General features: G+C 40.1%; 2 protein-coding genes across 2 annotated transcripts in view; both read right to left on the reverse strand.

The window, feature by feature from the left end:
- Positions 1 to 20,847, reverse strand: part of LOC133978563 (metal transporter CNNM4) — a 52,328-nt gene extending 31,481 nt beyond the window's left edge. The window contains exon 1 of the mRNA XM_062416824.1: positions 19,431 to 20,847. Coding sequence (XP_062272808.1) covers positions 19,431 to 20,844 — 1,414 coding nt within the window. The 5' untranslated portion in view covers positions 20,845 to 20,847. The remainder of the gene's footprint in view (positions 1 to 19,430) is intronic.
- Positions 20,848 to 22,490: 1,643 nt separating this feature from the next.
- Positions 22,491 to 25,530, reverse strand: LOC133978564 (UDP-glucuronosyltransferase 2B17-like). Its single transcript, XM_062416825.1, has 2 exons — positions 25,452 to 25,530; positions 22,491 to 24,538 (listed from the first exon to the last, which is right to left on the reverse strand). The coding sequence occupies exon 2, from the start codon at positions 24,523 to 24,525 to the stop codon at positions 22,942 to 22,944; it is 1,584 nt and encodes a 527-aa protein (XP_062272809.1). The 5' UTR covers positions 24,526 to 24,538; positions 25,452 to 25,530; the 3' UTR covers positions 22,491 to 22,941.
- Positions 25,531 to 26,565: the final 1,035 nt, after the last annotated feature.

A 26,565-nucleotide genomic window follows, 5' to 3' on the forward strand; every position in this document is an offset into this window, starting at 1 on the left:
CATTATCTGGATTAGGAAAATGTATTAATGATCAGAGAAGCAAAAAAAAAAAAGCCTTAACTTTAGGAATTTATATCAGCATTTGAACTATTTTGATTGCACATTGATGCAGATGTGATTAGAAACAGGAAGCATTCATATACAGCTGGACAACTGCTGCAAATGTTGGTGATGAAAAATAACAGAAAGCAGTAAGTAATGAAAGAGGAAACTAGATTACTGTTCTACTGTCTGCAGTCTGTCAAGATTTCGCCATAACATTTATACCATACTAGCAATCATCTTTATCTTTATAAGCCTCCAACAGACAATTATTTTCATAATCGATCAATGTGTCGACTATTTTCTCAATATGTTTGTCTATAAAATGTCAAAAAACAATGAAAAGAGCTCATAGTAATGTCTTGATGTCTTGTTTTATCCAATCAACAGTCCACAATCCAAACATATTCAGTTCACTATCATGTATGACATAATCAGCTCTCAAATTCCTGTATTTGAGATTACGCAACCAGCAAACGTTTGTCATTTTTGCTTAATAAAATGATTGTTGATTGACTTTTGCTCTGGTAAAATGAATTCATTTATCAGTGTGCAGCTTTTCTAGGTTTTTTTGTATGTCTACCTGCAATCCAGCACCTCTCTAGAACATGGAATGTGTTTTCTCCCTCTTTTTTTTTTTTTATTCTCTAAAAATACTTCAACACCCTGATCATGATCCAGTCACATAGTCTCATTTTCATTTTACATCTTCCCTGAAAGAATAGCAGCAATAAACAGGATGTTGCTCATGCTTTAAAAAGGCAGACGATGTGAGGCATAACTGTAGCTGTTAGAAAGCGAGAATATAACTTATCATCTTCAATTTACTATTAATTTCATGTTATGGTGCTAAATTTATACAATTTACTTTTAATACAGTTGAATTCTCATCATGTAACCCAACTCCTGCTCACAGCAACATGCCACGATGCTTATAAACGATGTGACACTGCAACACACGATCCTGGCCGAGCCCCATGACCGACATTTATATTGTTATGGATTACAATCTGATAACAGCTCTGTTCTAACATTAACCCATCTGCTCACTCCCTCTGCCCGCAACACAAATAGCCTGTTAATGTGTACGGGTCGTTACAGTCGGGGCTGGGTCTGGACTTTGGCCACGAGTGTTACTGTACAGCGTAAGAAACACACACACGAACACAAGGAACACACACACACAGACGCAGACGCCCTGCTGATCTCTTCATGACAGACTCCTGGATGGACGCTGGCCGGCTGCAGTGCCAAACAAGTGCCCAGTCGGCCCCAGTGATGCTCTGAATTATTAATGATGCTGCCACAGTGAAGCACTCAGGAGGATATCTGGGGGTGGTGGGGGGGTTAGTCAGTCCCCCGGTGGATAATTTCTTCCGCTCCTGACAAACACACAGGGCACATATGGGGATACACATGCCAGCAACTGGTCTAAACTCTATTTGTATCCACACTCTCTGTGTATTTGCTGCACATTCACGCACACAAACACAACCATTAACACTTACATACTGTTCATATTCTACACTTTTACAGTATGTTCTGGGTTAAATTTGACCCAGTCCAAAAACCCCTCATAAAAATTTTGAATCACAGATCAGTTAAGAAAGCATCAATAGCCGATCTGACTGATCAATAAATGGGTGTTTAAACCTTGATTGATGTTTCAGAGAACAGAGAGAGTGTATTTGTTAAGGTTTTACACCACTCATTTCACCTACTATCACACAATATCATATCCTATTTTACCTAAGACATGAAACTGAAACTGGGATGATTCAAACTAAGCTCGGACTTCAAACTTCAGAGGAAAATGAAACGTAGCATTGTATCACCGTTAGGTCATTAAGGCCCTCTGACAAGGGCTTACTGCTCTTCCTATAGACGTATGATCCGCAGTCTCTGTTGACTCATTTATTCAAACTGGCCTTTGTCTCGCATCGTGCCATCTACTGTTTATAATTTCATGTGTTATTAACATCTTTCTGTTGCTTATATTTTGCTTGCCTTCTTTCTTTACAGCTTTTAATGGTGTTATTTTTTAGTAATTTTACTCTTTTGAAGCACTCTGAGAAAGGTGCTACACACTGAATAAACTTTACCTACTCACTTTATAGGGAGCGAGAAATCACAGAGGCTCATCGAAAGTTCGACAGGCAGCCTTTGTTTCCAAAAAAGAGAGAAGCGGATCAATGGGATTTACAAAGAGCTCGTATGACCGCCAATTAAATGAAGACCAAAGGCTATAAGCGTTTCTTCTCTGTGTGTGTGTGTGTGTGTGTGTGTGTGTGTGTGTGTGTGTGTGTGTGTGTGTGTGTGTGTGTGTGTGTGTGTGTGTGTGTGTGTGTGTGTGTGTCCTTGATGTCTGCCTGCATGTCCTGGCAAAGTGGGCGCCGCCGCTGGCACCATGACACAAACACTCCGCACATTCTAGGCTTTGACCTTGCTTGGTTTTTACTACACGAATAGAGCGAGAAGAGAGAGAGCGAGAAGAAAGAGAGAGAGAGAGAGAGAGAGAGAGAGAGAGAGAGAGAGAGAGAGAGAGAGAGAGAGAGAGAGAGAGAGAGAGAGAGAGAGAGACTTTGAAGAATCCATTTCCCATCAGGCCGGCTTTACCGTGGGAGGCTGTGACGTCACAACATGAGAAGTGGACGATGAGCTGTATATTTAGTCTGGGACACTCGGGTCTCAGGAGGAACAACTGGCCGTGAAACAAGTTACCAACAACCCAAACAGTTCCTGTTGTGACATTAGAGTTCATTTAAAGACTGTGACTATCATTGATCATTTTGACTATTACTCAGTTTATCTTTTGGTTTACTAGATGTCATAAAATATTGAAAACATGGCTACAAATGTCCCAAAGTATTCACATTGCTTGTTTTATCCGACCAACAGTCCAAAACCCAATAACACTTTTTCACAATTTTTTTCTTTTATCTTTTGTTCTGTTTTTGTTCTTGTTCCGTCATCATTTGTATTTCTTCTCTTTACGCCGTCCTCGTTCTAAACTTGTTCTGTCTTATAATCAGCCTGTCAATCAACTGTGAAGCACTTTGAACTACATTAACCTGTGTGAAAGGTGCTGTATTAATACAGTCTGATTGATTGATTAATGTATGACAAAGAAAAGCAGCAAATATTAGTAATAAATTAGCTGGAAACAATAAATGTTTGACATTTTTGCCAGAAAAAATTAAATGATTTATTCATTATGTAAATAGTCGCTGTTTCATTTCATTTTGCTGAATGACACCTCACATGTGGAGAGGAGTTGTCTGGGATTAAATCACAAACTCTACATTTAATGGTCGACCAGCTCCTTGCTACAGCTGCCTCACACTGCTTTAAACTGGACTCGAGCAGCTTGAATTTGAATTTTTAAATTTTCCCGAGCTCACCCTCCTGTCACTGTGCATCCCACGGAGTAAAGTGGGGACTTTTAAATTGAGTCATTTCACGTTCTGAGTTGCAAACCACAAACATCAGAGCTGCAACAATGAATTCTATCATCAATTTATCTTCAGATTAATCTATAAAATGTCAGAAAACTGTGAAAAATGTCCATCTCATTCATCCAGAGTCCAAGTTAACACCTTTGAATGTGTAGCTTCGTCCTTTAAATGATACAAAACCCCCAAATATATTCAGTTTATCCTCACATAAAACAGAGGAAACCAGCAAATGTTCACATTTAAGAGGGTTGTTTGGCATTATTTATCTAAAATAACTAAAATGACTAATCAAAACTGTTGCTGAATAATCTTGTGTTGACTGCCAACTTGACTAATCGTAGCAACTGCAGCCAACATTGTTTTCACACAGCTGATGTCCAGCAACATTAAGAGCTCATTTTTAGACTTCAGCAACACATTCTCAAAGATATTTTGGCATCATATGACTAAAAAGGTAAAGGACTGTGACTGACTTTCTCTTTCTAGCAAAGAAAATCAACTTGTATGCTTAAAAATAGACGCTGCTCTATTTCCATTGAGCGAAGAGTCTCATATGCAGGTTCCTTAAAAACTGCATGAAATAAGTACCTAAACTTCCTGGAAAGCAGTTCATCCTTGGTAGTGACCTTAAATGCAACATCCAAAGGTCACATGCAGCATCTGTTACGTGACGTGTGTCAGGTGATGCATGAAGCACACGTCAGATGTGTGAACAGGAAGAATAGCCGAGGTATAGAAGAAAGGATGTGCCAATCCAGAGCTGACACATTCTGAAAAGCTGTATTTCGAAACTGAGAAAAGAAAAAACACTTGGCAGGTGATTGGATGAACCATCTGTCACACTTCTCGCTGTCGTCACACCTAAACCACACAAGTTGTTCTCGGATGCCATAAGCACATAACTACAAGATGACAAGATGGATCCTCACATGATCTAACTGCCTTGCAAAGTTAATCCATGACACTAATGTGGTAAAACTGCAGTTTTTCTCGAGCACTGATGTAGGTCAGGGCAATAAATCAATCGATATTGTGATATTTATAGATATTGTAATATTGGTATTGATCGTGATATGGGATAAGTGTTTCTCTTTTCCTGCTTTTAAAGGCTGCATTACAGTAAAAATGTGATTTTCTGAGCTTAACAGACTGTTCTATTATCTGCCTTTTATCCACTTTGTCATTATATCCATATTACTGATGATTATTAATCAAAAATGTTATTGCGTAAATATTTTGTGAAAACACCGACAACATTGTCAAAATATCGATATCGAGGTATTTGTTCAAAAACATTGTGATATTTGATTCTGCCCATATCGCCTAGCGCTCCACCTAATATATGTATATCGACACCAGGAAATCAGCACTTCCTGATGCAAACAATAGGTGCACCATTTCAACCAGTATCATATACAACTATTTATGTGTGTTGGCTTTTATGCAACACTGGTGGGTGTAACTAAACTTCCAACCACTTAAGTCCCTACAAATCTTCTTATTCTATCAAATCAAACTCCCTGAATAATCTCTCAATTTGTTGTCCCCAAAAAACGTTTTTCATCAGAAATGACATCACATTCGTGTAGCAATTTTATCCTTTGGTGGGACCTTGCAAGTGTTATTTTCACAGGATGGAGAACATCAGTCAACCGAGTCCCACAGTTAGAAATCCTCAGAGAACATTCATTAGCTGATCGTTGTTCATTCCACACTAGATCACTGTAGCAACCAAAATAGAGACATCATGTAATGGAAAAGGCTGTGTGTGTGTGTGTGTGTGTGTGTGTGTGTGTGTGTGTGTGTGTGTGTGTGTGTGTGCGTGCGTGCGTGCGTGCGTGTGTGTGTGTGTGTGTGTGTTTGTGTGACCTCTCCCTGTGGTGCTGAGTCAATATTTCAGAGGAAGTAGGGACCCCAGGGGACATGCTTACCCTGAGTTACTGGAGAGTCACTTGAGAGTCTATTGACTTCTTCAGAGCACGCACACACACTAACACACACACACAGAGTTCACAATGTGGTTCAGCCAAGTCCAGACTGCTTCATGCTTTCAGTGTCTGACCTGCATCAGCTGAGTTTACAATAGCTCCTGTGCGTCCGTAGCTGCTGATTTTCATGTGAGATGTGTGTTTGTCACAAAACATGAGATAAGGCGACCAAATCAGCTCAGCTCGCTCACCTAAGGCTCACACCGAAATGCAAGCAGCTGAGAATCTGACATAATTGTGGGGGGGGGGGTTAAATCATCCTTTTTAAAAGGCTGTGAGCTGAGTTGACAATGATTGCCTTCAGTGCTCCTTGACCTTAACCTTCCCTTTATTGTTATTAAACTCCTCTTGCGCATGTTTCGGGTGTTTATAGGTGACACAGATTGAAGTTGAGATGAAACTGAAAGCTAAAAACTATCAGGTAATTTCAGCTACTGAAACTACAGAATAAACAGAATAATGTAGTTAATGTGCAGTCAATTTTATTCTAATCTATGCAAAGCCAGTTCAGCACCTACTTTTGCAGACAGTACAGTGCATACTCAGCATATAGAGAATAGTCCTAGTCTTATAAAAAATGGGGGGGGGGGGGGGGTCCTTTCGCTGTGTTAAGCATATTTTTTGGACTTCAAGCACATAAATGTCTGGTTTTATGTGTGGATTTTATGGTCCTTAGTTAAATAAAAAGAAAATCATTCAACCTTTATTATACTCCCAGTCATTTGAAGATGGCCAATTTGGTCAAGTAAAGTGAACATTGTGCTCTATATAAGATTATTGTTATGTTTGTGATCACTGCAGGTATTTTATGCTTAACAAAAAAAAAAAAAGGAAACAACCATAGATTTCCTCCACAAAGAAGAGACAGAAAACTATGTAACAGCAAAGAAGAACAACCCAACAAAACAGGAACTGAGAAACATGTTGACATTTTTTTCCACAAACTGCAGGCTGCAGCTTCTCTTTCTGACAGAAACCACACAAGAGAACATTTACAACTGATTGACCAACAACCCACCATCGACACACAAAAACATGCCATATTTTGTGGTTTAGTTGTTTAGTGTTGTTCTAGGTTATCATAATCTCATTTAAGGATGAGTTCTGTGTCAAGTCTGTTTCATTCATCAATTACCTGCTCATCCTTTCATTTAAGACATCGTGTTCCCTTTTTTGCAGTTTCACATCATCATAAATCAACCTGAATCTATCTATTGGTGATTATTGCAAACATGCAGATATTGCCAGCGTGTCAGGGACCTCAAGCCTGTTTCTCTGCCCTCTGGCTCTTCTGTCACTAGCTTGCGAGCGGGACTGTTTGTTGACATGAAACATCAGCGACAAAAGGACAAGAGGGAGGGTGTGTGTGTGTGTGGGGGGGGAGCGATGAGGATGAGTCTGTATGGGAAAGGAATGCCACACGCATACCGCCCACGCACAAACACGACCGGCCGGCCGCATATCAGCAGCACTGAACGACTCCAAAACATGGCATGCTGTGAGGGGACGAAACAGAAAAAAATGCACGCCTGCAAATATGCTTGTGTGCACGCTTGTACACACACATACACACTTGCATGCATACACTTACACAAAAGCTTGTTGTGCAGGACAGGTCAAGCTCTTATAACCTGTTTTTCCAGCTAAAACTGAAGCCCGAAGCAGAAGGACATACTCCTGATCTTTAGGGACAGTAGTTAGGCTATAACTACTTCACTGCATCCCATGTCAACATGCAGCAGAGGGAGTGAAATACTTAGGAAGTGCTATGTGTTGCTCAAGAATATCAGCCTGACAAGACGAAATACAAATCAGTCCGGTTTGAAGGCTCTGAATGCCAAGACGGCTTATTCGCCACCGAGGAAGGATTTTACAACTCGGGTGTGACATTACAGCCGCAGTCATTCTCACTCTCCTGTCTTGACACTTGCAAAGCACAAAGCAGAATTAGCACAATGCTACGTGACAGAAGCAACAAGATGTTCTTCCCGGTATGTGCGCTCGCGTAGTTCACGGACAGATGACGCTGGACCGTGCTGGGTCCAAACAGGAGCCTGGTCCAACGTCTACTTAGCTTCTCTGAATCAGGAACCTGTTATACCAACACTGTGATCTTCTGGGACAAATTAAGAGACAACTAGACCTGAAACCTGTAAAATATGCAACCATTCTGACAGTCGAACAATCATTTAAGTCAATCTATTAAACAAAAGTGCCACCATTGTCTTGATATTTTCTCAAACAAACCATTACCAGTAAATATACTTATCTGATTAATGAGTAATTCAAGTAATCCTGCAGTAATCCCTGCAGGCTACATTTTTTCATCTAGCTAGTGTGCTACCCACTACAGCTGACAATCAAACCTCAACCCTAAATTAAATTGAACTGTGTCTATAGCAGGTGTATAAAGAAACATATTCCCTGACAGATTCTTACTTTTGTCACTCTCTCTGATCAGATATAGCTTAATTTTATTCATTTTGTTAATTCTGGATAAATTCTATTTAGTTGAAGCTGTTGTGTAGTTTGTTTGTTTTCAGGGCGTTTTCACACCTGCATTGTTTAATTTGATTGAATCGTACTTGGGTGCGGACCAAAGCAACCGGACCGAGACCTTGTTGAAGAGGTGGTCTCAGTTAGAAATTAACTCTGGCATGGTTCATTTGTAGGGCTGTGTATCTGTACATGATATCTTTAAGGTATCGACTAATTTAAATCGATACCAAGTAATATGGAAACGTCTCTCATCAAACGATACCTGCAATCGATCCTTTTCGCACCCAGTGCTAGAAAATGTGACTATTTGTATGGACTTGCTCACAGCCAATAAACGCATGGGTTCTTCGTTTTCATGCGACATGTGATTGGCCCACTGCCACAGCAGCTACAACCCGTCTGTGGTGGTGAAGTCGTGGTGAATTTGAATTAGCACGCTTAGCAGTTCAGCAGCCAAGATGCCACCTTAACGCTCTAAAGTGTGTCTACGCTACACGCCTGTTACACATGTTACTATGTGTGATGGGTATCGAATGAAGTACTCAGTTGGTGTCAGCATCACTTTAAGGGTACTTGGATTGGTACTGGTAACGTTTTTAAAACGATACCCAGCCCTATTCATTTAATATGAATGTGATCCGACCTCAATCTGACCAAACAGCAGGAAACATTGCACATTTTAGACTAAACCAGCTCCCGTAGCCAGCTGTGCTGTTTCTGCTGGTCCATTTTGGTAGAAAAACAAAAACTCTCCACTCACCAGATTTCTAACCAATGAACAATAAGTGTCAGCTCCCGCGCAGCTTTAGTTGATACATTTTGGTTTGCTTGATATTTTGTCTGTTTGTGAAACCAAACCGACCCAGAGGAGAAATGAAACAAAGCAGTGACTCATGCACTGATTCAGACCAAAATAAACAAACTAAAGGTGTGAAAATACCCTAAAACTAAAATTAAACACAGTTAAATTTAGCAGAAAGGTGAGGTATATTTTTTGTGGCGCTGGCACTGAAACCCTGACACTGCATTTGGAGAGTTGTCAAATTACTGTAGACAATAGTCCGCCCTGTCGCCAATAAACCAACATAATCTAAACTTAAATGCCTCCAGCCCAGCATTATGTAATATGATGTGTAGTAAACTCGCAGTTAAAGCAAACAGACGACGCAGCTGTGTGTGTGCGTTGGGACACCGAGTCATTTCTGCTGAGCTGCCTTTTTTTTTCATGCTGACTGATATCATTACGGCACACAGTCTGTGTGTCGATGTGACACACGCGCACACAGTTGGACTTGAGAGGGCTGCAGCCGCGCCATCAGCACTTCAAGCTGCAACGACAGGACAGGAAGAGAGAGAGAAAAAAGAAAGGAGCGAGCGGCTGATAAGAATGCACAGTTACAGAGTTGATGCTCCTGATTTCTAGCTGCTGATTGTAGCAGCCTTCACATGGAAGAGTAGACGCTTGTGTCGTAATCAAAGGGCACACGAGTATCTAGAGCTGCAAGTAAAGATTATTTTTTACTATCAACTGATTGAAGAAGACTCTCATGTGAAGTCAGTGAGGGAAAAAAGGCTTTATAGCCTAAAAATAGCATCAGAAAATGTGAGAGAATATTTTTATAGCTGCCACTGAAGCAGTTTTAGAGATAAAAGAAATATCTCTCTGTCCGACTTTCTTTAACATTAAATAACCAATAAAAGGGAAGTGTGTGGGTTTTTTTTTCTAAGCTGTTGTAAAAGTGGGAAAGAAAATGTTGATTGCACACCTAAATCAATCACATAGGTTTTAAAAAAAATCTTGCATAAATGAAATCAGACCGCAGCAGACAAGACGGGGAAGTCAGCTGACCAAAGTGTGAGTGAGTGAGTGAGTGAGTTAGTGAGTTAGTGAGTGAGTGAGCCTACTTTCGGTGACACATTTCAGTAAGGGTTTGGGTAAGTCTCCAGGAAATGAGTGAAAGTCTACGTAATGACTTAAGTCAAACGTGTGCCCTTTTCTGCCTGGTTGGTATTTAGGTGAGTAATGCATTCTGGGGGAAAAAATGACCAAGTGTCACCTTCAAAGGCAGCAGCTATTTCTATGAACACTTTTAACCTCATTGTTGCTAACATGTTGAACAGACTAACAGGAATCATCCATGACCCCGGCTTACAGGAAGACACTAAACCTATTTATATTTCATCTTTTTTGGCTTTCATGCTAATGATTGTTCATTTCTTTTCAAGGAAGTAACACCCATCTTATGCCCATGTGAGTTAAATGTGATGACTCTGTATCTAACAAACTGTAAAATGTTCAAACAGGCTCAGACAATACAACCAGATAATTCATTATGTCCATGTTAGTCGTTTCTTTTGTTAAGAGGGGAGCTATTTTGTCCTGTTTTAGCCTCACCAATCAGTAATGGGTGATATATTCATCCCGCCAACATTTACAGTCAAGCTTTGGTGGCGATTTCTTTTTTGACATCCCCTAAAAGAAATATATTGAATAATTTATCTGTTTGTTCGTCAATGCTTGTCCCCATTTTTCTGTCTCAGTGTTTATGAGTGTAGCTGGGTAGATACTGTAGTTTAGCTATGTGGGAATCCCTTCTACCTTCAGCTGTGGCTCAGGAGGTAGAGCAGGTCGTCCAATAATCGGAAGATTGGTCAATCGATTCCCAGCTCTTCCAGTCAGCATGTCAATGTGTCCGTGGGCAAGATACTTAACCCCGAATTGCTCCCGATGGCTGCGTCAACGGTGTGTGAAAGTGTGTGTGAATGGGTGAATGTAACTTGTATTGTAAAAGTGCTGTGAGTGGTTTAGAGTGGCTGTGAGACTAGAAGAGTGCTATGTAAGTGCAGTCCATTTACCATTTACCATTACTAATCCCTGACTGGTTGAGTCTTTATCTAAACTGGGAAATGGTCGTCACTTTACACAACACCAGACCATCACCTTGATCTTTGGGGAACAGTGAGGGACTTTTTTTCAAAATGTATTACATTTCACAAATCATATAACTAATCAGTTAATCAGGAAACCAACAGATCAATAAATGAACTACCTGAGGTTTGAGTGAATAAATGATTTCCTAATTTATTGGTAGACCCTCGTTTTGCCTGTCCTAACCAATGTTTTCACTTCACTGGCACACTTCCAGCTACAATGTGAACACAGGCGCTGTTACATAACGCGCCTTCTCCTAAATCCTGTTAGGTTTCTGTTACATCTATAAAGACTATTAGTATTTTATCACGTTCAGCTGCTGCCAAGATTAGATTAAACCGTTTTTTTTCTTCCCTTACGACAGTCAAAACAAAAGCTAAAAAAAAAACAAGGACAGATGGGCAGCGAGAGAAACAACAGAGAGAGAGAGATAATTAGGAGGGAGAGACAGAGAGAAACAGACACGCCCGTTATACAAAATAAGAGGTGGAGATTCAGGTCTGCCTTGTGACAACCTTATCAGCCTGGGATTGGGTAATCTTTTACTCAAAGTCATAAAACTAGGTGTTCTCTTTCTACTTTAAAAGAAAAACACATAGTAAATATTGCTGTCAGGTTCATGTTTAGGATTAAGGTTAAAGGTTGAGATTAGCTTTAGTTCAGATGAGGGGCTGAAAGACGACTGCAATCAATCAATGCTGTCCGATGTGTGTGTATAATGTGTGTTTGTGTGTGCAGGGAGTGTCAGTCTCGTTAAGAGCGGGAACAGAGGTGTGTTAAAGGTGCAGTTTGTAGTTTTAATAATTAGTGTAAAATCACCTGAAAATAAGAATTGATGTGTTTTCGTTAGCTTAGAATGAACCCTTTATATCGACATAGGGAGCAGGTCCTCCTTCATAGAGTCCGCCATGTTTCTACAGTAGCCCAGAAGGGACAAACCAAACACTGGCTCTAAAGAGGGCCTATCGCAATTTTTCTGTGAATTTCGCAACCACTGCAGGCTCTCCTATACGCTAGTCTGCTGGTTCCATCAACCTGTAAATCTTAGTTTGCATGGGATACAAAGGTCAGGGATGCTACAAATTGAGCAATTAAGATTAGATTCAACCATAAAAGTGGGGGAGGGCAGAGCAGAAAGAAAAGCAGGAAAGCACCGTCAGCTGCACAATCCTCTAAATTTGGTATATTAACAATATGAAAATTATAAGAAGCATGTTTATTTTCCAAGCAACAGCAGAAGTTGAGAAGTGTCTTTAGGGCTGGAATTAATGATTATGTTTATAATCTTCAACCTCATTGTGGTTTGGGTCAATTTGTTTATATTAATTTTCAATCTATGAAAATGCCATAAAAACTGTTTCCAGACCAGCAGTTTCCAGGACAACACAGTCAAAAACCTTATAGGTATTACATTACAATGGTATTAGAAAAGCAGGAACTAGGGCTGCAATTCTGTGGGTTTCTTTTTAAATTAATTAATAGTCAAAAATGTCAGAAAACGGTAAAAAAAAAGTCAAACACCATGAAAACTATGACTTTTTATTTTGTCCCAACCAGTAGGCCACAACCCAGAGATGTCGAAGACTAAAGAAAACAAAAAAGTACTCAGATTTATAAAGCTGCAACCAAAGAATTTAAGCAAACACAAGTCCTAAAAACAACTCAAAACAATTCACTGACAATCAAAATATCGATTAAAGATTAAAACTAAAGATTTGAGAAGCTGAACGTTTGAAATAACTCACAGAAAACAATGAGTGAATTATCACAAGTTGGTTGTAGTTAGTTGTAACTGCTGCTTTTTCTGTGATTAAGTTAATAAATGATTATTATCTTATACCGCTGTACTAAAATCTGAACCTGATCTCCTTTTAATAATCTACACTAAAAATCTAACCAACCACTTGTTGGGCTGTGAAATTTCCTGAAAATCTGTTTTTGAGATACACCGCTCGCTAACCGAACCAAACCGCCATTAAACCTTCAGACTGGGTGGAGTGGACAGATAAGTGGCCAGACGCTGATAAAGAGCAGACAATGTAGACGGTCCTGACAGCCACAAGCAAAACACAAGCTGCTCCGTCTCCTGAGAGGCACAAAGTGGTGAACGTTAAACTGAGAAGTCTTTAAGTCCTTAACCTGCCCACCTACTCACATTAAATCTAAGTAGTATTTAGATATTTTGATTTTCAAACACACTGCTACACATGATAACAAACACACTACAGCTGTTACTTTTTTTATCACCAAGACTGCCTAAGTTACACTTTATATTTTGTTTAAAAGGAAGAAAAACCTAAAATGTATTTAAAATATCTTTGTGAAATGCTAAAAATCAAACATGCTATATGTGCATAAATGATTCATCACTGACTTTCAAGGGAGAGCTTGTAGATATCCACTAGCTTTTACTTAAATTTAATGTTATTTTACAAATTTTCATTAAAAATAGTTTAAAATTGTTACATTAAACGACCAGTGTGTATAATTTAGTGGCATCTAGCAGGACAGACTTGGCGGTAATGGAATATAATATAAAGTATGTTTTAATTCGAGTAAAATCACCTAAAAAATGTTGGTTCAGTTTGTATATGTTGATATGGTGTGTGTGTATGTGATGTAAGCTCACTTATTTTGAAAAACCTTCAATAAATATAATGTTGGGGGGAAAAAATCACCTAAAAATGAGAATCACTGTGTTTTTCTTACCTTAGATTGAGCCCTTTATATCTAAATAGGAAGCGGGTCCTCTTCCAGTGAGGCTGCTATGTTGCATCGCCATGTTTCTACAGATAAACCAAACACTCATTCTAGAGAGGCACTTTGACGTTTTTTTGTGAGTTTTTGCAGCCACTATAGGTTCTCCTACATGCTTGAAAGAGGAGAGGGGAGTGGCATATAGTTGGTTGTAATCTCCAATCTCGCTTCTACATGCCACTAAATCCTACACACTGGTCATTTAAAGTATAAAATCATCAAGGAATAAAATCATAAAAGGATAAAGTCATGAAAAAAATGATGACTGCTGTCTTTTTAACTACTGTAGCAGTGTGTTTAGGTTTAGCCTTCCTTGTTTTCACTATCAACAATTTAAAAAAAGGGGTCAATACTGGTATAAAAAGATAGGATATAACTTTAAACTACTTAAAAGGATCACACATTTTCTCACATGAAAGAAAGTATCATGTAAGGGAGGCTGACCCCACCCTGCTGACCCCCCACTGCCTAGGGATAAGTGTAGGCTAATATAACCCACACACTACCCGAGGGTGCAACATGTGACTGTCTGTTGACAGAGTGCCATGTGCTTCCAGTGACTTCATGGTTCACTTGCTTTTGTGTGTTTTCAAAATTACGCCTGATGTGTGCGGTGTGCATGAATTTGAGCGTTGCTGCCTTCAATAACGCCACATAAAAGAGGTACAAAACTGCTGCTATCTTCACTCCATTTGTATTTAATTCAACTTAAAGAGGGTTTTTATTCATTTCTGAATGTTCTACAACTTAAACCGCCGTTATCCACGATCCAAATCCTCTTTGATTAATAAAAATAAAGTGCGCTTTCTTTCTTACATATTTTTCCCTTTTCTTTGATGACTCTTGTTACTATTTCCTGCAATGATGGTGCATCATTAAAAATTAATCACATCTTAATAAGGTCACTTTATGGTCCATCTAAAAAGGTCACACATCATGTTGAATGAGAAGGCTGATGAGTACACACACACAGACACACACACAAAGACACAAAGACACAGACACACATTGAAGACTAAATGTCAGCATATAAAGTATTGATGGCTGTCTTTATTACTCGCCACTCAGAACTTCTGCCCCTAACTTAACAGTTCAAGTCCTGGACTGAGTGAGAGGATCTGATAGTATAGACGTGTAAACACACACGTACACGCACACACACACACACACACAAACACACACACACACAGACACACAGACGACGCTGTAAGATGCCATCACCGTGGTAACTGAAGCCAAGCTGCAAGTGAGTGGAACTTGAGATGAAAGCAGGGAGTCGGGTCAGAAGAGAGGCAGGGAGCCAACGGGAAATCAAGCCTACTCGTTACCATGTCAACGCGGTCCACCGCTACGGGGCCACAGGCTGCTCAGTCACAGCGGGGAGGATGACGTGGTACAAAAAAAAATTTCTTAAGTAAACAAGTGATGTGTGTTTTTTTGTTTTTTTTGCACTACTTGCTAGAATCAGTGAAATGGTGTGAGTGACTTCATGTGGATGAAGATGACGTTTCTGTGGTCGACGCTCTCTTAAAAAGAGCTGAAAGGCACCACTCCCAATGTGTCAGAAGATTTCTCAAGTTAAAATCTCAGAAAAAGAGGAAGGGAGTCGTGAACTGCAAGAAGAAGTGAGAGAATTTACAATAGCGGCCTGACAATAAGACAATAATGTATTCAGGAAATTTAAAAAAGTCGTCTTATATTCCAGGACTAGACATTGGCGTCTTCACAAGCTTGGATGTCCTTTTTGAATGGAGAGAGTGTAAAACCGACTTCTACACAGATTGTTTCATTGTGAGTTGTTCGTAGCCTTAAAGTTGCTAGACTAGCGAGTGTCTTAACCCTTTACATACTTTACATTTGATAGATGTAAAAACACCATAAACCTCTCCTTATGTGACCCCAAATAGATATAATGCATCATTTTCATATATGCAAATGTACAAATTTGACCTGCATTTATTCAAAAAATCTTTATATTCTATAAAATGTTCTCCTGGACCATATAAGTGATTGTGAATGTATTTTTCCTCCCACAGATGACTAAAATACACTCTATTTGCTCTCTGCCAGCTTCATTAAGGATTAATGAAACATGTATTAATGACTGACGGTGAATTTATGAATGTGAATTGGTGTAGAGACTAATTAAGAGTCAGAATATGAACAGTATGTAAGGGTCAGGGTCTGTTTATAGTGAGTCTGATGGAGTTTGTCAGAATTAAAAATGTTTTGTCAGCCTGGTTTTAAAAAGTTTATGAAGTCTACTGTAATGTGTTTTTCTGCCACGAGTCCAAAACATCTTCTGACGTCTTTACGGCACAAACAGACCATGGATACCATGAAATACAGACTCTAAATAGCAGGAAGAACACAGACAAAGGCTTGGATCTGCAGCTGGTGAGGATTGCAACTTGTTTCAAGTTTGCTGGTCTTCGTCACGCCACATCTTATCAAGTTAAAAAACAAGTTTAACTCTGACACTCAATTAAAGTATAGGAGATGAATGGCAGGAAATAGATAAGATCTGCTCTCACACGCAACCAACTGAGGAAGACTTACAAACAACAAGACTCACCAACTCACCACCGCTGTGAATCATCACTGCAACATCTAAACACACCATGCCACCTTTACTCTATTTACGTCAAACCTAGAAATATGTATACCTGTTATTTTGACATCAGAAAAAGATCCTCTTCCTTATCTCACCTTATCATATTAGCTCTATTTCATACATTTTGTAAAATTGGATCAAAAATATCCAACCAAATATTTAGTTTAGAAATAAAACCTGCTGTTTTAAAAGTAAAATCGCAGGTTGTCTACAACAGGCACAACAGATTAAACCATACATAACATTTGCTCTTGAGCTACCAGACACCCTGTTTCCTGATTTGACCACAAGTTGAACCAGTGACTACATTCAGATTGTTAACCTGCAATGAGCAGAAACTGTCAGATGACTAAAGACGCCCTCCCAACACAAAATGTCACAACATGAGAACTTTCCCACAGAATTCAACCTCTAACTCCAATTGTATGTCATGCCTTTTGGCTTTTGTTATGGCTCTGTAGATGCAATATTAGCCAAAATGTTCAGTTTCTTGAACAGTTGTACATAAAACTGGACTCTTAAGACAGAAAATATTGGCACAATATGTCATCAAGGATTTGTTGTAAAAAGTCTTTCAGTCTTACTCCCATTAAAGTGTTGATTTGTCTAAAATGCATCAAGCCGGTAGCTCCCAGTCTTAAAAGTGAAGCTAAGTTTATTGTCTCAATCAGTAGTTTCAAGTCTATTTTAAGCATGATGTTTAGCATGATGTTCATTTTGTAAACTACAGTCCCATTTACAGTAAAATAGACGACAGAAGCAGGGTATGCTTTGGGTGTAGCTACCTCGTGATTGACAGGTCATAACCACAACAACAATGTTTATTATGCAACGTAACCATGGTGTAACCTCAGATTCACTGAGTATAGGCTTAGCTGCCACTATTTAACAGTGTGTTTTCAAGTTTATGAAAGCTAATTGTAATATTTTCATGGCATAAAAAGTCTTGTTCAACATTTGGTTGTACTAGCAGACCCTCTAAGGACTTGTTAGCATTATCACAGTTAACCATAAACTGTAAAAGTACTATCCTAACCAATCTAGCAGCTAGCATGGTCACCTCCACCCTCTTGTAAAAATATGGTCACTTCTGGCTCCAAATTTCAAAGATGGTGACGGTAAAATCGCTAAACTCAAGGCTTCAAAACAGCAAATGAAGCCACAGTGACTATATCCATATTTTTCACTGTCTATGACTTCCATAATGTCACTAAAAGGGGCGCACTAAAGCCAAGACAGCCCTACATTTAAAGGTTTACACACAGCAATTGAGTGTTTTCTCATAGCTACTTGAACTTTTTTACCAAGCCTTGAGCCAGTGTCCATTTTTTAAGCTATCTTTGTAGTCAGAGTGTGTGTGTGTGTGTGTGTGTGTGTGTGTGTGTGTGTGTGTGTGTGTAGGTACTGCAGCCTGCTTGCCAAAACCCTCCAACCTCACCAGCCAAGCCTTCAAAGATGAGCCGCAGAGCTGTCTCTTGGCCAAATGTCACACTGCGCCGTACACCACCACTAAAGCAACTAAAATGTCAATCTACACCAGCAGCTGATGGCAGATATGAAGCAAAGTAACCAGAGGAAGTTGTGAAATAAAGAGAGCGTTATTGTATTGGGTCACATTTAGTGAGATTAAATCACACTTTGGTATAAACATGGGAAATTTCACCTTCATTACGACGTAATGCAGTCAGATACGGATGCTACTAGACACAGAAACATAACAACTCATTCCTCACAGTGCTGGGATACAGACACAGCAAGTATGTGTGTGTGTGTCTACTGTCTGTGACCTTGAGACGAGATGCCTGAGAAAGGGAAAATATATCCCTGCGGGGGATGGCGTCAGTTTATGTACGTCCTCCTGAGAGAGGGAGTGTGCACATGTGTGAGTATTTGTGTAAGTGTGTGTGTGTGTGTGTGTGTGTGTGTGTGTGTTTGTCAAAAGAGGAAAAGCAGCAAGGCAAAAAAGAGAGAGAAGTGAAACAGGGAAGTGTTTTGATATCACCAGGCATCGCTCTGACTGACGTTAGATTTGATAATCACCAACACTGTGTTTTATAGAGCTGTCATGAATAAAACTACTTTCTCTTCCCCGTGTAATAGTTGTCCTATTAATTTAATCTTACTGTTTTCTTACTCTAATCCTGTAATTAAGGTAAGCACAAAGAGAAATGTGTTGGCTTCATGTTTTAATAAGGGCTACACACATAGAGCCATTACTTTTATTACTATTATAATAATTCAGTGTTCTTACCAAGACTCTCTTTGGGCTGAGTACAGTAAATGATTGACCAAAGAAAGTTTGACTCCAAAAGTAAAACTAATACGTGTTTAATTATTAATGCTGAAGACATGAGTGCATCTGGCAGGACGGACTCTCCTGATCTAAGCTTTGTTGCACGTAGTAGCTGCCATGTCAGGTTAGGTTCACCGAGCGAGACATCGAACGACAAACCAGGATGAGAACATCGCCAAAAAGTCAGAAACAGAGATTACATTCAAGTGTTCTTCCTCTACACTTATCTTAAAATTATGGCAAGTATCACTTCTCTGCTTAGTTACAGGCAGGATAAATCCTTACATCACTGATTCACCAATGCTTTACCAACTCCACAGAGAGGTCAAAGGTCAACCTCAGCTATAATCTTGTTTACACACAGCTTGACTGCTCATTAAACCAGACTGAGCACACGGTGACACTGACTATCTGCATAAGGTGCTTTTGTTGCATTTAATCAAGTCACACACACACCCCCCCCCCCCCAATCTCAGCATCTGTGCATCAGTCACAATCAGTGCAAAATAAGGGGGGAAAGTCTAAATGAAAAGTGTATGAAGAAAGAGGAAGAGAGGTTGCATCACAAACACCTACCACTACAAATTAAAGGCTTAAAAATGAGAATACGGTTTAGTCAGAAGCTTTGAGAGTCTAATTAAACACCACGAGCTTCATCCAAATTTACTAAACATCTGCTGTGTGGAGTTGTCGAGATGTAAAGTGTATTTTAAAAGAGGTTTGCACTCTCATTAAAGCTTCATACATGTTTTTTGGGCGTTTTTTGGGGGGGTGGAGGAGTTATGAAACCTGACTTCGGGGAGGCAAAAGTCTTCCTTGCAGACTTGCTCAAATAAAAACCACCACAAACCTTTTTTGAACTCCTCCAGCATGGAGTCCAGCTTGGTGTCGTGGAAGACAAAGTGGACCGGGTGGTTGTAGAACTTGGTGATGGTCTTCAGTGTGGTGCTGTCGTCTGGGTCCACGAAGGCCAGGTCCTTGACGAACAGGATGTCCACGATATTGGACCTCTCGTCCTCATACACAGGTATCCTAGTGTATCCGCTCTCCATGATCTCGGACATTGTGTTGAAGTCCAACAAGGCGTCGCTGTGGATCATGTAGCAGTTGTTGATCGGGGTCATAACATCCTCGACTGTTTTGGTCCTGAGCTCCAATGCACCTTGGATCATGTTGAGCTCCTCTTTCACCAGGTCGTTGTAGGGCTCGGTGACTTTCAGCATCTCCACCAGCTTCTCCCGGTTGTACACAGTGCCGATCTCCTGACCCAAGACGCAGTCTAAGAGCTTACTGATGGGCCACGACAGAGGGAAAGTCAACAGCATGAACAACTTGGTGACCATGATGGTGTTGGCTCCCACTGCCAGGCCGTGTCGAGAGCAGAGCGCCTGGGGGACGATCTCTCCAAAAATAACGATGCCAATGGTGGATGCGACCACAGCACCGAACCCAGAGTTGGTGAGGTCGTCCAGGAGGATGGTCAGGGTGGTGTTGACCAGGACGTTGCCCAGGAGCAAGGAACAAAGCAGGTAGTTACCCTTCCTACGGATTGGCTCTATCTTCCCTGCGTACTTCTTCTCCTTCTCGGTGCCACAGCTTTGCACGATGCGCAGCTCCATGGGGTCCAGCGCCATCAGACCCAAGTTGAGCCCGCTGAACATGCCGGACAGCACCAACAGGAAGGAGATGATGATCACCTGCAGCCAGATGGGCATCAGCGACTTCTTCTCCTCCACCACCCGCAGTCTGCCGTCCTTGTCGTCCAGCAGGGACCACTTCTCCTCCTCGTCCTGGGTGTCGCGGATGCACACGCCGAACACCTTCACCGCCTCGCTCTTGCGGAGCTGCTTGATCATGAGTCTCACCACCCCGGAGGTGTTTTGATTGCTGACATCCATGAGCCCCTTCACGACTATATCCTTAGTGTGTTCGGGACAAGTCCTGTTGGAGGAGAATATTATGGCTTCGGCGGCATCATCCTCTTCCTTACTGGAGTAAAGTTCCGTGAACCTGATGAGCGCTGAGCTGTTAGGGAACAAGTGGAGCCCGTAGAACCTGAAGAGGATGTCGCTGCCCTCGGTCACCTGGATAACTCCTCTCTCGGTGGTCCCTGCCGGCGTGTCGCTCCTCTCCAGCCTCATCCCGAGTATCCGAGTGGCGCCTCTCGTCTCCGGAGCCGCCGCCTCGGCCCACCTACCCGCAAAAACGCAAGAAAAGACGATTAAAGTTAGCGTAAACCTCCGTCCACTCGAGTCTGTCGCCATGTTTGTTTCGCTCTCTGCGAACGGGGGAACTGACGTCACCTACTCGTTGCCAGAACCCCCCCTCACCCCCTCATTAACATATCTGGGCGATTCAGCCAATCAGCTGCCGAGACGTAACTCGAAAACCTTGACCGAGCCCCCTCAGCTGTAGTTTTTAAGGTCGACTGATATTGTTTGCTTTTAAGGTCGACTATGAGAGTTTTTCAATCATCATTCATTTATACTTTTGTAAAAAAAAAATAATAATAATAATAATAATGCTGATGATGATAATAATAATAATAATAATAATAATAATAATAATAATAATAATAATAATAATAGTAACAATAATAATAATAATGATAATAACAGTAAACAAATAATAGTAAAAAATTATTGGAATAAAAAAAATAATAATAATGATAATAATAATTTTGAGGCTTTAACACCAGGATTTTGGCCATAATTTTATACAGATGAGGACAAAGTAGAAGTAGTGCTTGAGTTATATGTAATGCAAACTCACACAGGCAAGTAGGGAGAAGCAGTCTCCTATTATTGGTCGAGGTGTCCTCCCTCCTGTGTAACATGTGCACCTCTCACTCCCACTAAAAAAAGACTGATACTGTCCTTACTATGTAAATCCCAGGAACATTGCACACATGTATATACAATAACGTCAGGGACATCCTGTACAATTATATATTGAAGATTTCTGATATATTGCAGACATTGTTTAATTTATTGCACCTTTGCGCTGCTACTGTTGTGTCAATTTTGAATTTCTCCCTCGGGGGATCAAATTTTCATTAACCCAGACTGAACACTGAAAGCTAGAGGATGATACTTTGGACAACAGGTCAACTTAACAATATGAGTTCAAGCCTTATATTATCATCCATTCACTCTACAAAACGTTTACTGGACCCTGAATACCCACCCATTATGTTGCTAAATCTGACCTTTAGATGAAAGGTTATTAAAGGAAGGATGGTGTTGAGAGATTGCACTTTACTGAGAAGCACAGAATTCCTGTATTATTTTGAGAATAATAATTGAGTAGTTTCTATTTAAAAGATTTAAGGATGATGAATCACAGGGTCGATACTGCAGTGATTGTATTCTGAATTCACTGGTTTCCTCTTTCAGCTGTGTATGTAAACGTCTTTATTTAGGACATAGCTCCATCTAGTGGTCAAATCATAGACAGTGCAGACTGATGGGTTACAACTACATACAGCTACTGTATGAACGCAGCATTTTGATATTGTAGCTGGTCAATGTGGAGCTCATGTTATGCCTACCTACTTTATACACTGTTGGGTAGTTTGAGCTACACTGCCAAAATATGGACTTATATTATTTTACGTCTACATTACCAGTATTTAAAGTGAACATGTAAATTGTACCGAATAATTGTTAAATCCTAATCTTTTATTCACTGGAAAGCCTGAAAGTTCATTTAACTTGTATTTTCAACTGAATGTTTACTATATCTATTGCTAATCTTTTGCAAAGTAAAATACGTTTTTTTCCACACACTCATTGATACAACCTACTCATAGTGCATTGTGGCCTGTTACTTCTCCAGCAGTCCATTTAACAGAAAAAAACTGTCAATCATGAAACTTTTGAGATTTTTTGGAGAGAACTTTTATTAATTAGGATTTGATAACACTGCTGTTGGTTGCATATTTCATTTTCAACATGCTAGGCTTCCAACAGTGACCGTATTTTATGAATACATTTTAGTTACTTTAAATGAGAGTAAAGTAAAAGGAGTGATTATTTCAAATATGATGTTACTCTAAGATGGAGTAAGGAAAATATTGCGTATAAAACATGAATGTATGAGAAAGATACTCTTTTTTAACGTTTCCTGAGTTGCCATGTGTGTTCAGACACTAAAAACAAAAACTGTTCCATTTGTAAAAGAAAATCCTCATAGGAATGATATCTCTGCCAAAAGCCTTTTCAGCTCTGAAGAGGCTCACATTATGTGCTGCTGTACCATCACCATTAAAACTTGGTTGTCCAAGTTACAGATTAGTACTGAGTTTATTATATCTTCATCATCTTTCTCTCTGTGTTCTCTGTGAGAAGATATTATCTAGATTATTTTGGGTTGTATTTCTTCCCACCAAATACTTCATGCCACAAACATTTCACAATTAAAATACAAATCAGTGACATCAGCATGACTAATGCTAGCAACAGTGTGATTACATCTATGCAGTGGTACTGAATCCAGGACATTTTGTAGGAGTTGGTCTTTAAGTGAGCAGCACCCTTGTGTCTCATGACAAACTCGATCCAGAACATGGCTCGGTCCAGAGGCTTCATGGGCTGGTCTCTGTGCAGCCTGGAGAGCTCCTGAATGTTCTTCCTGTAGGACGGCTCGTAAAGCACCACCTTCAACACCTCCAGGAAGTTGTCTTTGTTCAATGTGCCGATGTCCAGCACTCTGGCAACACCCTTCGCTCTCATTCTGAACAGGTTATCGTGCTGATCAAACACCAGAGGAAGGCCGATGATGGGAACTCCATGGTAGATGGCCTCTTGAAGTCCGTTGGTGCCTCCGTGGGCCACAAACAATCTTGTCTTTGGGTGTCCTAAGAGGTCATTTTGTGGCAGCCAGTCCACCAGCAAGGTGTTGTTTCCCAGGGTGGATGGTCTCTTTCCAGTATGCCTCCAGATGACTTTCTGAGGTAACTGTGCAAAAGCAGCAGCCACATCTTCTGCTATATCCTCAGGGAGATTCCCCACCAAGGTCCCCAAACTCATAATAATGACACCGTGCTCCGCAGAGCTCTGGACAAAGTCCTCCAGATCTTGAGGAAGCGCTTTGGAGGGTTTACACTGAAACCCACCCATGTACACAATGTTAGGCATGGTTGGACGAGGGAACTCAAAGGTGAAGTCAGTTCTCATCAGCCAAATATCTGCTGCCTGAACGAGCTCATCATAGTGGACATCAGGACCAAAGTGACGGTGGACAAATGGTGTGTAGTGAGTCTCTTTTATCATATTGCGGTTATTAAGTATTATTAATGAGAAAAAAACATTTTTCATCCTTTGCCAAAAACTCATCTTATCAGTCAGTTCACTGCCTGCTATGGGAACATATGAGAGAGGTGAGGGGGCAACTGTGTAATGTCCATCTTCCATGATTGTCCATCGTACATTGAAGACCAGAGGCAGACCCAACCGATGAGCCAGAAGAACCCCTCCACCGAAGCAAGGGTCAGTCAGAAGAACATCATATTCGGCCTCTTGGAAGAACTGCATCAGTTTAGCATCCTCAAAAATCTTTTGCATGTTATCAACCACAGCTTTGTGAATATTATCTACCATCTTAAAAAACTCTGCTGCAGTTTTGATGTAAGCTGAAGGTGAAATTTGGAGCTCACGCCGGAGCTGCAGCGTTTTTGTTGTGAAATTATTCATTTCGTTCACATCAAATCCAGGAACAACATCGAGGGTGATTGACTGGTACTGATGGGACTCTGCTTTGATGTACCCACTGGTTTTGGGTTTGATCACTGTGATGTTGTGACCTCTGGAATGGAGCTCTTGGATGAGAACCTTCATGTTGACCCAGTGGCTTCCATCCGCAGGGAAAACAAGGACTTTCCCTCCATCAGCACTGAGAAGAGAGCAGAGCAGTGCAGCCATTGTCATCAGTCTGAATTGGATCATCTTTGAGGTGAAGCTGGAGTCATAAAAACAAAGAAGAGGTTCAACTTTAACAGGTTGACTTCACATGTAAAACTGTGATCAGGAAGGTATCAGTGTTCACTGTAGTAGTGTTGTAGTCAAGACCACCTAACCCGTTCAACAGCATTAACAAACTTCGCCACACACCTCCACCCAACCTTGCAGCTCCGCCTCAATCATCTGAATCTGAAAACGACGGTGTTATCTCGAAGTCTGTTCAAAAATTGAAAGAAAAAAAATGAAAGGTGTCTTTACTGGTCTTGAGAAAAAAATCCTGAGTCTAACTAGTTTAAGACCGAGTAAAAATGCGGTCGATTCCGAGACAAGACCAAGACCTTAAGACCCATCTCGAGTACTACAAGAACACTGCAGACTGTCTAATATTTGCTTTCTGATCCAACAGAATTTGGAGTTCATTGATATTTAAAAGACGTGGAACAGATCATTTGAGAAAACAGAGTTGTAGACAGTTGAAATTTTTGTCTCTTTAACATTTTGAAATCTTCCAGCAGCTTAACTGTTGTTGTTGTAATAATCAACATAATATATTCAGTCACGTCAGATGTAGTGGGCTAGCAGCAGGGTTCACAATTTCTTGTAACTTTTTACTTAGAATATGACATTTTATGGGACTGAACATCTGTCGTATCTGACATGCTTGCGCCACTACTCTGATATGAAATGAATCCACTCCTATGCACATGTTCTCCACAACTCTTCTATTTATTCTGCAGAGAGATAAACAAGTAAAACATCAGCATGTGTCTGTGTCTGTACATGTTGGGATATCTGCAGTCTGAAGGGCTGGTTTAAAACTCATCAACATGTTCAGTTTACACTTTGTTGTGAATATGTGATGCAGAGTGACAACATCTTCATTCAATGACAATAATTCATGTTTTACTCACAGTGGAGAGGTGTTGTACAGCACATTAACAGTCTGTTTGTCTCCGAGTCGGCAGCGGATCGATATTTTTCATAGTCATGTGACTGAAAAGCCTTGAATTCAATGTTGTGCAATATGATCGAAGTTCATTGTTCAGAGGTGATTTTCTCTTTGGACAGACTCATAAAAGAGATCACTGTAATATTTATATTTCGGAGCATTTAGCCTATTGAAACAAATGACCAAACAGAAACATGTTAGTGAGAGTTTGAAGAACAGTTCCTGCAGTTTGTAAGATACATGCTGCCATGTTGGAGGAGTTACAACAAAACCAGACAGCTCAAAGACTGTCATATTGACAAGTCTTGTTTCTATGTTATAGATATATCATAATCCTGAAGTGTGTGATTAGAAACTTTACAGATATTTTACTATTTAACAAATTCAGTCTGAACTACATTTTACTTACTCGTATGATGTATTTTTGTATTTATAGCCTACATGTTTCTGATGTTATTTTAAAATGTAAACTAAACATTCCTGACTCATTTTCATTCAAACTCCTCCTTGTTCTTTGAATAAAAAGTTGAATATTATAAGTTGCTGAATAGTAAACAACTATATAAAAACAACAACTGGTGGACAGAAATATGAAACGTTATTTAGATAATTTGTACAAGATTATAAATGTCAAATGGGGGTTTAATTAATATTTTGGAGCAGAAATCAAATGAAACTGAATGAAATAAACACACTTCCATGTAACCAGAACAATTACAGTTGGGTAAAATTAAAATGTTAAAAAAACTGGTTTAGTGTCAGTCTCTTGCCTGTACAAGCACGTTTTGCTTTAATGAATGAAGAAAAAATATTCACCTCTGAAAGATGTCCTGACAACACCACCTGGTGGTGGCAAAGCTACATAGCAGTGTTTCCTGCCTGTCAGTTGAACATAAAGGTGAGAAGTAAATTTAGACATAGTAGATCAGAGCTGAGACGCCATTACAGGGTGTGAGATCTCTGCTGGAAATAACACATTTGAAGAATTTGAAGTGATCAAGTGAAGTGACAGTAACTTGGTTAGTCTGACTCTTGAAAGATCATTTAGACAACAAAGCAAATGGCTGAGAAAGCTG

This window comes from Scomber scombrus, chromosome 4, assembly GCF_963691925.1.
Source record: "Scomber scombrus chromosome 4, fScoSco1.1, whole genome shotgun sequence".
In the NCBI taxonomy this organism is placed as follows: domain Eukaryota; kingdom Metazoa; phylum Chordata; class Actinopteri; order Scombriformes; family Scombridae; genus Scomber; species Scomber scombrus.

Bases quoted from the DNA above. Each gene is read 5' to 3' on its own strand.
- LOC133978564 (XM_062416825.1), bottom strand. From the start codon at position 24,525: ATGATCCAATTCAGACTGATGACAATGGCTGCACTGCTCTGCTCTCTT.